This window comes from Heterodontus francisci, chromosome 13 (assembly GCF_036365525.1).
Source record: "Heterodontus francisci isolate sHetFra1 chromosome 13, sHetFra1.hap1, whole genome shotgun sequence".
NCBI lineage: Eukaryota > Metazoa > Chordata > Chondrichthyes > Heterodontiformes > Heterodontidae > Heterodontus > Heterodontus francisci.
The window spans coordinates 46537994-46550630 of record NC_090383.1 but is presented as its reverse complement, the minus strand read 5'-3'; the positions used below and the strand labels follow the sequence as shown (position 1 = coordinate 46550630).

General features: G+C 41.2%; 1 protein-coding gene across 2 annotated transcripts in view; it reads right to left on the bottom strand.

Moving 5' to 3' along the window:
* fndc1 (fibronectin type III domain containing 1) overlaps positions 1-12637 on the bottom strand; it is a 316339-nt gene that overhangs the window by 61230 nt on the left and 242472 nt on the right. For both annotated transcript variants that reach the window (XM_068044773.1, XM_068044774.1), the window contains one exon: positions 4885-4996. In XM_068044773.1, coding sequence (XP_067900874.1) covers positions 4885-4996 — 112 coding nt within the window. The remainder of the gene's footprint in view (positions 1-4884; positions 4997-12637) is intronic.

Below are 12637 nucleotides of genomic sequence, written 5' to 3'. Positions count from 1 at the left end.
CCTCGGAGCAGGTCAACCCCATCCACAGGCAAACTAGGGACATTCCGTATGGTCATCAGTCCCGAAAATAGGTCACATTCCAGGTGCAGCAGGTGTACAGGCATATCTGCCCTCCAATACCATTCACCACTTATTTTGGAGGATGGCCCCCTGTGTCTCCTGCTTTCCTTTCTCTCCCAGGACTGCCTGGGCTTCTATCATCTTCCCACCTTTTGTCCTTTTCTGATTTGGGGGGGTGATTAGGAAAGGTTCTCCTCTGGGAAACCGACTTATAAACGAGAGCAAACTCATCAGCTGGAATGGCTGCTTGCAAAAAACAAAACAAAAAATACTTTGGCCAAATACTTGTTAATTCTTGAAGAAAAAAAAGAGAAGGACTGGAAAGGTTTCATTTGTCCTTTTTTTGGTCTGGTGGCCTAAATACATATAGACAGCTGACACTGGGATCTTTGCCTGGAGCAATTCGGCCAGGCGGCGTTGAGGATTTATCCGGTAGGTTTTTCCAGCATCTCAGGTGAAATGTGATAACTGGGGTTTCAGGCAGGCCTTTCAGGAGGAACGCATCATTAATTTGTCTATTTCTTACACTCACTTTTAAGAGCTTCTCAAAGAGATGAATAAACTGGCAGGCTTTTCAAAGAGATGGAAAAGGCTGAGCTTGGATGACTGCTCTCCTGGCTGTTTTTTTTTTAAACGAAACCAAAAAACAATACCTCAAGAGTCAAGCCTCCTGACCCACCTAAACCTCTCTGTAAACATCTCCCCCAAGGCAAAAAGCCCCTGCTCGGTACTTATCTGAAGACAGGTGATTTCCAGTCCCTGTTGTTTGCAAACAAGTCCAAAATACCATTTTTACCTCTTTAAAAAAAACCCACAAAGTCCAGCATCTACGGAATCCTTTTTACAGTTTTAAAACACAATTCCTCAAAATTTAATTTAAAAAATGGAAATACTTTCGTAACATCATAGATCTTTGAAGGCGGCAGGACATATTGTGAGAGTGGTTCACAAAGCATATGGGATCTTGGGCTTCATAAATAGAGTTATTGAGTACAAAAGCAGGGGAGTTATGCTGTACATAACTTTAGGGCGGCACAGTGGCGCAGTGGTTAGCACCGCAGCCTCACAGCTCAAGCGACCCGGATTCAATTCTGGGTACTGCCTGTGCGGAGTTTGCAAGTTCTCCCTGTGTCAGCGTGGGTTTCCTCCGGGTGCTCCGGTTTCCTCCCACATGCCAAAAGACTTGCAGGTTGATAGGTTAATTGGCCATTATAAATTGCCCCTGGTATAGGTAGATGGTAGGGAAATATAGGGACAGGTGGGTATGTGGTAGGAATATGGAATTAGTGTAGGATTAGTCTAAATGGGTGGTTGATGGTCGGCACAGACTCGGTGGGCTGAAGGGCCTGTTTCAGTGCTGTATCTCTAAACTAATAAACTAAACCTTTATAAAGCTCTGATTAGGCCACAACAAGAGTATTGCGTCCAGTTCCGGTCACCACAATTTAGAAGGATGTGAGGTCCTTGAGAGGGTGCAGAGGAGATTTACCAGAATTATTCCAGGGACGAGGGATTTTAGACACAAGCCAAGTTAAGTTGGAGAAGTTGGGGTTGTTCTCCTTGGAACAAAGGAGATTGAAGGGAGATTTGATAGTGGTATGCAAGATCATAACAGGTTTAGAAAAAGCTTTTCCCATTGGCTCATGGTAGAATGACTAGGCGACACAGATTTAAGGTTTGGGCAAGAGATGCAGAAGGGAATGCGAGAAATAATTTTTTTATGCAGCGAGTGGTAATGACTTGGAACTCACTGACTACGAGGGTGGTGTAAGTGGAGACTTTGAATGATTTCAATAGGACACTGGATGGGCACTTGAGGGAAGTAAATCTGCAGGACTACGAGGATAGAGTGGGCGAATAGGACTGACTGGATTGCTCTACAATGAGCTGGCATGGACTCGATGAGCTTAATAGCCTCCTTCTGTGCTGTAATAATGGCTTGAAGAATGTAGTTTAGTCATTCTGTGGCATTAAGACCAGCTTCTAACTGGCAATGCCTCCCTCATAGTAGTAATGATAAAGAAACATTAATTGGTGACTGTTGCAAAGGGATGGAATCTGAAATCTGGAAGCAACCTCATCATCACTGCACAGCAGGTCCAAAATCAAAGGTTCCAGCAGCAGTGATTCTGCCCTTAACAACCATCAGTAATAGTCTATCCTGAATGTTCTCTTTCATTTTCCTCTCACTGTATCTTTTGCGCATCACTGAAACTTTCAAAGCATTCCTTTTTCAAATGAAGTCAACTCTGCAGCAACTGTTCTTTAGCTTTACCATCAAATCTATTCCCAGACAACAAACTTTTACCATTGTGCATGGCAAAATAATATGGCAGAGCTGGGGTAGCACATTTCACCACAATAAACGTAATTGATTTTCTCAGGATAACTTTCCAACGGTTATAATGTTAATAACTTTCAAAACTACTTAAAAGTATGATCATGTTGCATGGTATTATGCTGTTATACCATCACATCAATAAATCAACTCCAAGTGCTACAATATGCAATGTGAATCACAAGTATCTAATTTCTGTACAGTAGCATTCAAACCTCGAGCTCTGATCATAATACAAGAGCTGCTTTCTGGCGATACAGCCTTTTGTTCTAGTCCCTAAACTTGTATTAATTAAAATTCTCAAGTAAGCAAACTGCTTAGAAATCATCTCGATCAGGCGAGACTGTTGCTTAGCAACATGAGCATGCAACAAGTCATGGATTTTATGAGAAACCGTTGCAAATTCAGTTAGCCTTGATTTAATTATAAGGCTTTTACTTTAGCCTGAAACCATATGCAATCAAGCTGTTAAAAGTAATAAGCATTTCAAGAAATAACTCATGATGAGATGGTTAAATGGAAAATTATATAGCACCAATTTGTATTCATTCCAATGTTATGCACCAGTTGACTTTGTTACAACTTTAGTCAATTATGTCATGTGTGTTATGATTCATAATTCAACCTAAAGCACTGAATTATTATTCTACAATGGGACTCAAATTTCCAATAGTGTACCTGCACTAACACAGGTTATGGTGACACACAGAATATTATCACTTGCCACAGGCGGTTGATCAGAAACTGCTGTCAGAACTTAACAGAGGATGACATGCCCAACGTCAAGGTTCTCCCAGCAGTCAAAAGTTAGCAACTCTGAGTAGTTCTCTCACCAGACACTGTTCAGGAAAAAAATGTGGATCTGGTGAAATTCACAAAATCAACTTGTAGATTTTCAGAAATTGAGAGATATTACAGGGAGTAGCTATGCCCAAAAGCAGGTCAACTGACTGTTCCTCATATGAGACAAAAAGATTGACTTGAATACAGCCGGATTTCTTGAAACAGAGGGTCCACTTTCTTGTAAACAATCCACCCAAGATTTAAGACTGTGCTCCTATGAGGATGACCTATCAATTCCTTTACCTCTACTTATCATAAGCAATACTCTTTGCCTTGTATACCATGGTCCTGTTTCATGCAAGGATGGGATCTGGGACACAAGACCCTATTCATTGATGTATTGCATCTACTGTGGTGCTGTTTAGCTACAACGCAGTTTCTTAGTGTTAAAAAGGGAGGCATCTAAAGTACTTTTGATGCCACTAGGAATGTTGAGATTTTCAGCCAGATTTGGCCAATTACTGCTGATATGTCACTAGCAATTTACAGTTGAGCTGCTGGAACATCTCAAGCTAGAACTAGGATCAATATTCCAAGTCTGAGTTACGAGAGGAGTTTCACTACTGGTAATGAATATTGCAATATCCTGATCTGTACGGAATTCCCTGCCAGGGGAGCAGATTTAGAAACTTTCCTCTCAAATACAGGATCATGCTGCTCAGAGACACATTCTATCTGTACCATTGCTGTTTAGTGATCTGGATATCTTCTAATGATTAATATAGGCTAATATACTAAAAATATGACTCCATTAAACTCTACATGAGTTCGAGCTTCAGGAATGTCTTCAGCGAAACAATTCCATCAGATTCCAATGACGAATAACACAGATAATTTTAATTTTAAGATTGCTCTACTATAGGAGAGCATGTCTGAACATTTAATATATTGGTGTCAACAAAAGTAGGAATGTCCAGCAACTTCCCTTGATGGCCAGATAGCACAGTCTAGTATGGCACTAAAGCCATACAGGCCAAAAGGTCCTGAGTGCTCTGTGCTAGTGGGACACTAAAATGTATCAGTGTTGGTGGTGGGGGGTGGGGGTTGGGGGGTGGTGGAATGGTGGTACAGAGAATGGTCTATCTGGTCTGGTCTGCAAATGACTACAGTCTATCTACACAATGCATTCATAAAAGGCACAGCAAGCAACTCAGGTGTAATACACATCTATTTGAATATTGATGAAAATATCAGCTAAACTTCTTGGTCACAACCTAAGTATTATATTTGGATATATATTGCCATTGCTTCATTGCTGTTGATTTTTAAACCTGGAATTCCTTACCTAACACCATTGTGGGAGAACCTTCACCAAAAAGATTGCAGTGACTCAAAGCTGCAGTAAAGGCTAACTGAGGATTGGCAAAAAAGCAGCCTTGCCAGCATCACCCATATTTTGAGAACAACATTTTAAAAAGCAACTCTTGAGCGTTGTGTGTGTTTTATCCTAGAACAGCAAGGTAGGGTGAGATTAAGTAGAGTGGCTGGAGTCTCATGTGGAACATTAACATCAGTTGGGTAGAATGGCTTGTAAAATACTATGTAGGATAACTGTTGGGTATGGATCAAATGCACAAGGTAAAGTTATCAAAACTGTACACAGGAATGTTTTCCAATTAGCTGCATGATCCCTTCTAACATACCTTGTATTTGGCTTCAGATTTTCAATAGGTAAGTGAGTGCCAGCTGCTGCAGGCTTTGTAGACCATTTGTTCTGTAAGATGTCATCATAAGAAGCACTGTAGACAAGGTAACCTACAATTGAAATTAAGAGAAGTAAATTCAACCAGAACTTTGCTAACAGCAGCCAAAACTCTCACATTCTACTGGGAATAATTTTCTGATATCTCTGAACTAAAGATCCCAACCTGAGTTGATTAAATTTATCTGGATGGGATTAGCCATGAAAATGTGAAGTTTGGTGAGAACATTATGATTTGGAATTGCTTGTCTGTTAAAATAAACAATGCAGAGTGAGAGACTTTGCTGATTTTTGTCTATTCTGAATAGGTGCGGAGTACTTACTTTGTTATTAGTTAACCAGCATCGCTTTGGGCCCCCAGAAGTAACATGAATTAAATGGCGTCAATGTACTACATTACTTTTTTTAAATTGTGTGCTCAATTTACATGAGGTTTCTGGTGTTTCCATGATGGACTAATCCAATAGACTCACTTCTGTGACAGTCTAGTGGGTCTATGTGTGTCTGAGGCATATACTGAACTGATAGTTTGGGAGAGGAATTACTAAAATGATTTACCCAATTTCCATTCCAATCCGATCATTGTCATTGTCCTGATTCCTGATAACTGACAGATATTTTAATTTTATTTATTTTAATGAGGTGTGCAATTTAGCTTGCACTTTACTCTGAGGCTTGTCACGGAAATAACTAATTGTCTTGCATTACAAGTTTTATCTGTAGTAACCCATCAGGTTAAATCTAATAAGCAACTGGCAAATACAAGAAGTCCTTGAATTTGGCTTCCAACCAAAGTAGTATATTGAAGGCTGCAATCCGGCCTCTGAAAAGAGATGGTTGGTCAACAGGGGCAACATAACATAAGGACAAAATGGATAATAAATAGTAAAAGCATATCAATTTACATAATGCATTATCATACCCTCGAAACATCTCAGAGAACATCACAATCAATGAATAAATTTTTCACTGCAGTCACTTACTAATTCAAACACAAGAGTCCATTTCACACAGCAAGATCCCAGAAACAATAAGTGAGATGAATGATGAGCTCCTTAATTTTTTGGTGGTGTGCACTGAGGTAAGGAATGTTGGTCAGAGAACGTTCTACTTTTCTTTGAATAGTGCCATGAGATATTCTAAACTCACCTGAACAAACAGACAATTCAACACCTCACTTGAAAGACAGCACCATCAATAAGTATAACACTCCCTTAGTATTAGGCTGAATGTGGGAGCAGTAGCTTGGACTAATGATCTGGAGACTCGAGTTCAAATTGCACCACAGCAGCTGAGAAATTTAAATTAAGTAATTTAATTATCTCTGGAATAAAAAGCTAGTATCAGTAATGCTGACCATGTGGTTAAAAGCCCATCTGGTCCACTCATGCTCTTTAGAGATATTACCAGTCTGGCCTATATGTGACTCCAGACCCACAGCAATGCCATTGACTCTTAATTGCCCTTTGAATTGGCCTAGCAAGCCACTTAGTTGCAAAGAAGGCAGTTCACCACCACCTTTACAAGGGTAATTAATGATGGGCAACAAATGCTGGCCTTGCCAGCCACGTCCGTATCTGGTGGATGAATAAAAGAACTACATTGAATTCTTAGCCAAGGTTAGTGCTCGAGCGGAGCTCAATCCTAGAAAGGACAGAAAAGGGAAGAAGGTATTCAAATCCAAACAGATAGCACCTTGAATATGTAAAAGGTACTGTGGACCTCATGGATAACCAATGCCTCTGTTCAAGAAAGCAGACAAGGATAAACCAGGTTAACTATTGTCCAGTTAGTCTAATGACAGATGTGAGCAAACTCTTAGAATCCACAATTGAGGACATTGGTGAACAGTAAAGATGCTTGGGTAGTCAAAGGTACCCAAGATGAATAAAGGGCAAATCATGCTCACAAATTTACTAGAAATAGTGACAAGTTGTGCAAATACTGGGAATGCTATTGAGTGTGTGTACATAAATTTTCAGAAGGTATTTAATATGGTGTTCCTCAAAAGGCTTATTTAAAAAAAAACAGACTTATGGTGAAAAGAAAATGTAGCAGTATGGGTAGAAAGTTGGTTGGTAAAAAAGAAACAAAGGGTTAGGCCTAATGAGTGTGGCTTGAATTGGAGAGCAGTTGAAAGTAGTGTACTATAGTAGTCAGTGCAAGGTCCACTTTGCGCTCTCTCTCTTTAAAATTATCTATCTATCTAGCTGGCAGATGGTATTTATTCCAAAGAAGTGTGAGGTAATATATTTTGGGATAAAGAACAAGGATTGGAACTGTAAACTCAATGGGAAGATAAAGGATGTATAGGAGCAGGGATCTAGTGGTGCAAATAAATCATTACTTGAAACTGCAAGTGCATGTCAATAAAGCGTTTTGGGTTTTATAAATAATGACTTAGAATATATTGGCAAAGAGATGATAATAAAATTGTACAGGGCAATGGTCAGGTCACAGTTAGAGTACTGTATGTAGTTTTAGACACTCCATTAGAGAAAGGAATATAAAAAAAACAGTAAAGCAAGCATGCAGCTAAGATTCACCGGGGGGTATAATACTTGAAGTATGAAGTGAGACTTGAGTCCTGAAATTACTTCACTGGAGCAAAGAGGGCCAAGAGAAGATTTTGGTTTTTAAAATTATGAAGGATTTTGATGGAATGAATTAGGAAAGGTTTTTAAAATTATGAAGGATTTTGATGGAATGAATTAGGAAAGATTTTTTCCTTTGGTTGGGGAAAGTGACTAAGAATAGTCATGAAGAAAGGGAAAAGTGATTTCTTTAAGTAAGTGTATATTAGAGATTGGAATGCTTTGCCACATTGAGTGGTTGATGTAGAGACCACTGTTTGGTTTAAGGGAAAATTGAATAAACATTTGAAGCAAAAGAAGATACCGAGCCCCGAGGAGAGAGCAGGATGGGAGATTAGCATTGGATTACATTAGAAAAGAACTGACAATGAGTTGATGGACCGATTAGCCTCCTCCTATGATGTAAACGTGTATAATTTTATATTGGCACTTGCACCATTTTCTGCTGTGATATACCAAATTGCTAAGGGTTAAATCACATTTGGAATAAATTACATTTTTGCTCTCACTAAACTGCTGTTCTGTTTGGAAACTATGCATTGCTTCAGAATAGATCTGGCAGTTCAAAACTGGGCATCCATGAGGCTCTGTGGATCATCAGCAGCAGCAGAATTGTATTCAAACATAATCTGTAATTTGATAGCCCAGCAGATCCCTAATTCTATCATTACCATCAAGCCAGGGGATCAATCCTGGTTCAGTGAGTGCAGGAGAGTATCCCAGGAACAGCACCAGGCATAACTAAAAATGAGGTGTCAACTCAGTGAAGCTACAACACAAGACTACCAAAGCATACCAAACAGCTGAAGCAGCATGCAATAAACAGAGCTAAGCAATCCCACAACCTACAGATCAGATCAAACCTATGCAGTCCTGCCACAACCAGTCATGGTGGTGGACAATTAAACAACTAACAGGAGGAGGAGGAGGCTCCACAAATATCCCCATCCTCAATGATGGGGGAGCCCAGCTCATCAGTGCAAAAAAAACCCCATCTTCAGCCAGAAGTGCCGAGTGGATGATCCATCTTGGCCTCCACCCGATGTCCCAGCATCACAGATGTCTTCAGTCAATCCGATTCACTCCATGTGATATCAAGAAATGGCTGAAGGCACTGGATACTGCAAAGGTTATGGGTCCTGACAGCAGCCCGGCTGTGGTACCAAAGACTTGTATTGCAGAACTAGTCGCCCCCCAAGCCAAGCTGTTCCAGTACAACTACAACACTGAAATCTACCTGACAATGTGGAAAATTGCCCAGGTATGTCCTATCCACACAAAAAAAGGACAAATCATATCTTGTCAATTACCTCCCTATCGGTCTACTCTCGATCAGCAGCAAAGTGATAGAAAGTGTCGACAGTGCTATCAAGAGCCACTTAAACAGCAATAACCTGCTCACTGATGCTCAGGTTGGTTCCGCTTGACCTCATTACAGCGTTGGTCTAAACATGGACAAAAGAGCTGAACACAAAAGGTGAAGTGAGAATGATTGCTGTGGATATCAAGGCAGCATTTGACTGAATGTGACATTAAGGGACTCTAGCCAAACTGAAGTCAATGGGAATCAAGGGGAAAACTCTCCACTGGATGGAATCATACCTAGCACAAACGAAGATGGTTGTGGTTGTTAAGGCCAAAAGACTTGCAGGTTGATAGGTGAATTGGCCATTATAAATTGCCACTAGTATAGGTAGGTGGTAGGGGAATATAGGGACAGGTAAGGATGTGGTAGAAGTATGGGATTAGTGCAGGATTAGTATATGGGTGGTTAATGGTCGGCACAGACTCGGTGGGCCGAAGGGCCTGTTTCAGTGCTGTATCTCTAAATCTAAATAAATCTAAAGGTCAATCATCTCAGCCCCAGGACATTGCTGCAGGAGTTTCTCAGGGTAGTGTCCTACGCCCAACCATCTTCAGCTGCTTCATCAATGACCTTCCCTCCATCATAAAGTGAGCAGTGGGGATGTTCACTTATGATTGTTTGATGTTCAATACCATTTTCAACTCCTCAGATACTGAAGCAGACCACGTCCATGTGCAGCAAGAACTTGACAACGTTCAGGCTTGGGCTGATAAACGGCAAGTAACATCCGTGCTACACAAGTGTCAGGCAATGATGATCACCAATAAGAGAGAATTTAACCATCTCCTCTTGACATTCAATGGCATTACCATCACAGAATCCCCCAATAACAACATCCTGTGAGGGGTTACCATTGATCAGAAACTGAACTGCAGCAGCCACATAAATACTGTGGCTATAAGAGCAGGTCAGAGACTCGGAATTCTGTGGCGAGTAACCCATCTCCCGACTCCCCAAAGTCTCTCCACCATCTACAAGGTACAAGTAAGGAGTGTGACTGAATACTTGGCTGGATGAGTGCAGATTCAACAACACTCAGGAAGCTCAACATCATCCAGAACAAAGCAGCCTACTTGATCAGCACCCCATTTGCTACCTTAAACATTTACTCCGTCCACCACCGATGCACAGTGGCAGCAGTGTGTACCATATACAAGATGCACAGCAGCAACTCACCACACCTCTGTTGACAGCATTTTCCAAACCCGTGACCTCTTGCACTTAGAAGGACAAGGACAGCAGACGTATGGGAACAGGACCACCTGCAAAATCCCCTCCAAGTCAAACACCATCCTGATTTGGAACTATATCGCCGTTCCTTCACTGTCGCTGGATCAAAATCCTGGAACTCCCTCCCTAACAGCACTCTGGGTGTACCTGCACCAGATGGACTGCAGTGGTTCAAAAAGGCAGCTAACCACCAGCTTCTCAAGGAGAATTAGGAATGGGCAACAAATGCTGGCCTTGCCAATGATACCCACATCCAATGAAAGAATAATAAAAAGAAATTGCTTGCAGATTTTCCTTAGCTGTACTGGATATGATTCATAGTTAAATTAATAACATGGTTGGTCCATGCAAATCACAAATTGGAATGTTACAGTTGTTGGAGTTAGTCATTGCCTGGCATCTGTGTGGCTTGAATGTTACTTGCCACTTACCAGCCCAAGACTGGACATTGTCCAGATCTTGCTGCATGCGAACACAGACTGCTTCAATATCTGAAGAATTGCAAATGGAACTGAACATAGAGCAATCATCAGAAAACATCCCCACTTCTGACCTTTATTATGGAGGGAAGGTCATTGATGAAGCAACTGAAGATGATTGGGCCTTGGACACTGCCCTGAGAAATTCCTGCAGTGAGGTCCTGGAGTTGAGATGATTGTGCTGGGTATGACTCCAACTGGTCGAGAGTTTTCTCCACGTCCCATTTGACTTCAATTTGATGATGGCACCTCGATGCCACGCTCATACAAATGCTACCCTGATGTCAAGGGCAATCACTCTCACCTCATCTCTGGAATCCAGCTATTTTGTCCATGTTTGGACCAAGGCTCTACTGAGGTCTCGAGTCAGGTGATCCTGGCAAAACCCAAACTAAGCATCAGTGAGCAGGTTATTGGTGAGTAAGTGCTGCTTGATAGCACTGTCAACAACACCTTCCATCAACTTGGTCATGATTAAGAGTAGACTAATGGGGCCGTAATTGGCAGGTTTGGATTATTCCTGCTTTTTGTGGACAGTGCATACCTGAGCATTGCCAGACACGTGTTTGGGCTGGAGATGAGGCTACACATAGGATTCATGTTATGGTCCAAGCTTCCAACTAACAATACTGCCTTTCTGGAGCAGGACCCATGCAAAATTTACACAATAACATTCATTAATGTTTTTTTTTATTCATTCATGGGATGTGGGCTTCGCAGGCCAGGCCAGCATTTATTGCCCATCCCTAATTGCCCTTGAACTGAGTGGCTTAATAGGCCATTTCAAGTGCATGTAAGAGTCAACCACATTTGGAGTCACATGTAGGCCAGACCAGGTAAGGACATTAGTGAACCAGATGGGTTTTTACAACAATCGACAATGGTTTCATGGCCATCATTAGACTAGCTTTAAATTCCAGATTTAATTGAATTCAAATTCAACCTTCTGCTGTGGTGGGATTCGAACCCATGTCCCCAGAGCAATACCTGGGTCTCTGGGTTACTAGTCCAGTAACGATACCACTACGCCACCACCTCCCCACATAATTCTGGTATAAGGGAAATGAAGGTTAAGCAATTTTACAAAATCAATTTCAGTGCAAATCTTAGCTGTTTTCTGACCCGATTAATGAATTCTTGAGAGTAATTGTCTGACTTCGGCAGCCCAAGCATATTGGGAAATCACAGGCAGCACACCCATGATATCATGGTATATGCTGGTGCCAGGTGAAGCGACCTCCCCACTTGCTACTTTAAGAACATTTCCCCACTTGCCAGCAGGAATGAAAAGGATTAACTTTTCCATTTATTGCACACACAGTACATTACACATCAGTAGCACATATAGGGATAGGGGGCACAGAGCTATGCCCACCTGTTAGGCAGCATGTCTGATTTCCCATCGATTTGAATTAAAGGACAGAAAATCTAATAGCCTGCATAACCGATGCACAGTTCCCCACATTCAGTATTCCTTCATACACAAAGAATGCTTCTTTGCCGTGGGACTGCAAAAGCAGAAAACTTACCCTTATGTCAATGCTCCATTCACTTAATAACTTATAACACTATATACAACAAGTTTATTTTCAGGTGAGGTGAGTTCTCCAACTTAACAGCACTAGATTCTGTTGTGAGCAGAATGCCTTTTCACATTCTAATATTACTTTCTTACTTGATCATCACTGTCTGAAAAGCAAACGCAGAATCTGGATACAACATCTATGGGACTACTAAAACATTTGATTTCTTGAATCTGACTTGCTGCAGATATCTCTAGAACTTTGGCTCATGCTTGCCATTCACTCATGCCTAAATGGTTATTCGCATAAAGCAGGATGCAGTCAGATTTTTACATGTTAACTTTGCCGTGATGATCCCCACCTGCCAAGAATGAGGCATATTAATTTTGCCACATGAACATTGATTTTAAAATGTTGTCGGAGTGAAGAAATGGCTTGTTTGAAGATCACCAAACACTTGGCTGGAAGAACATTTGCATACTAAGGGACAGTGCTTGTGGAG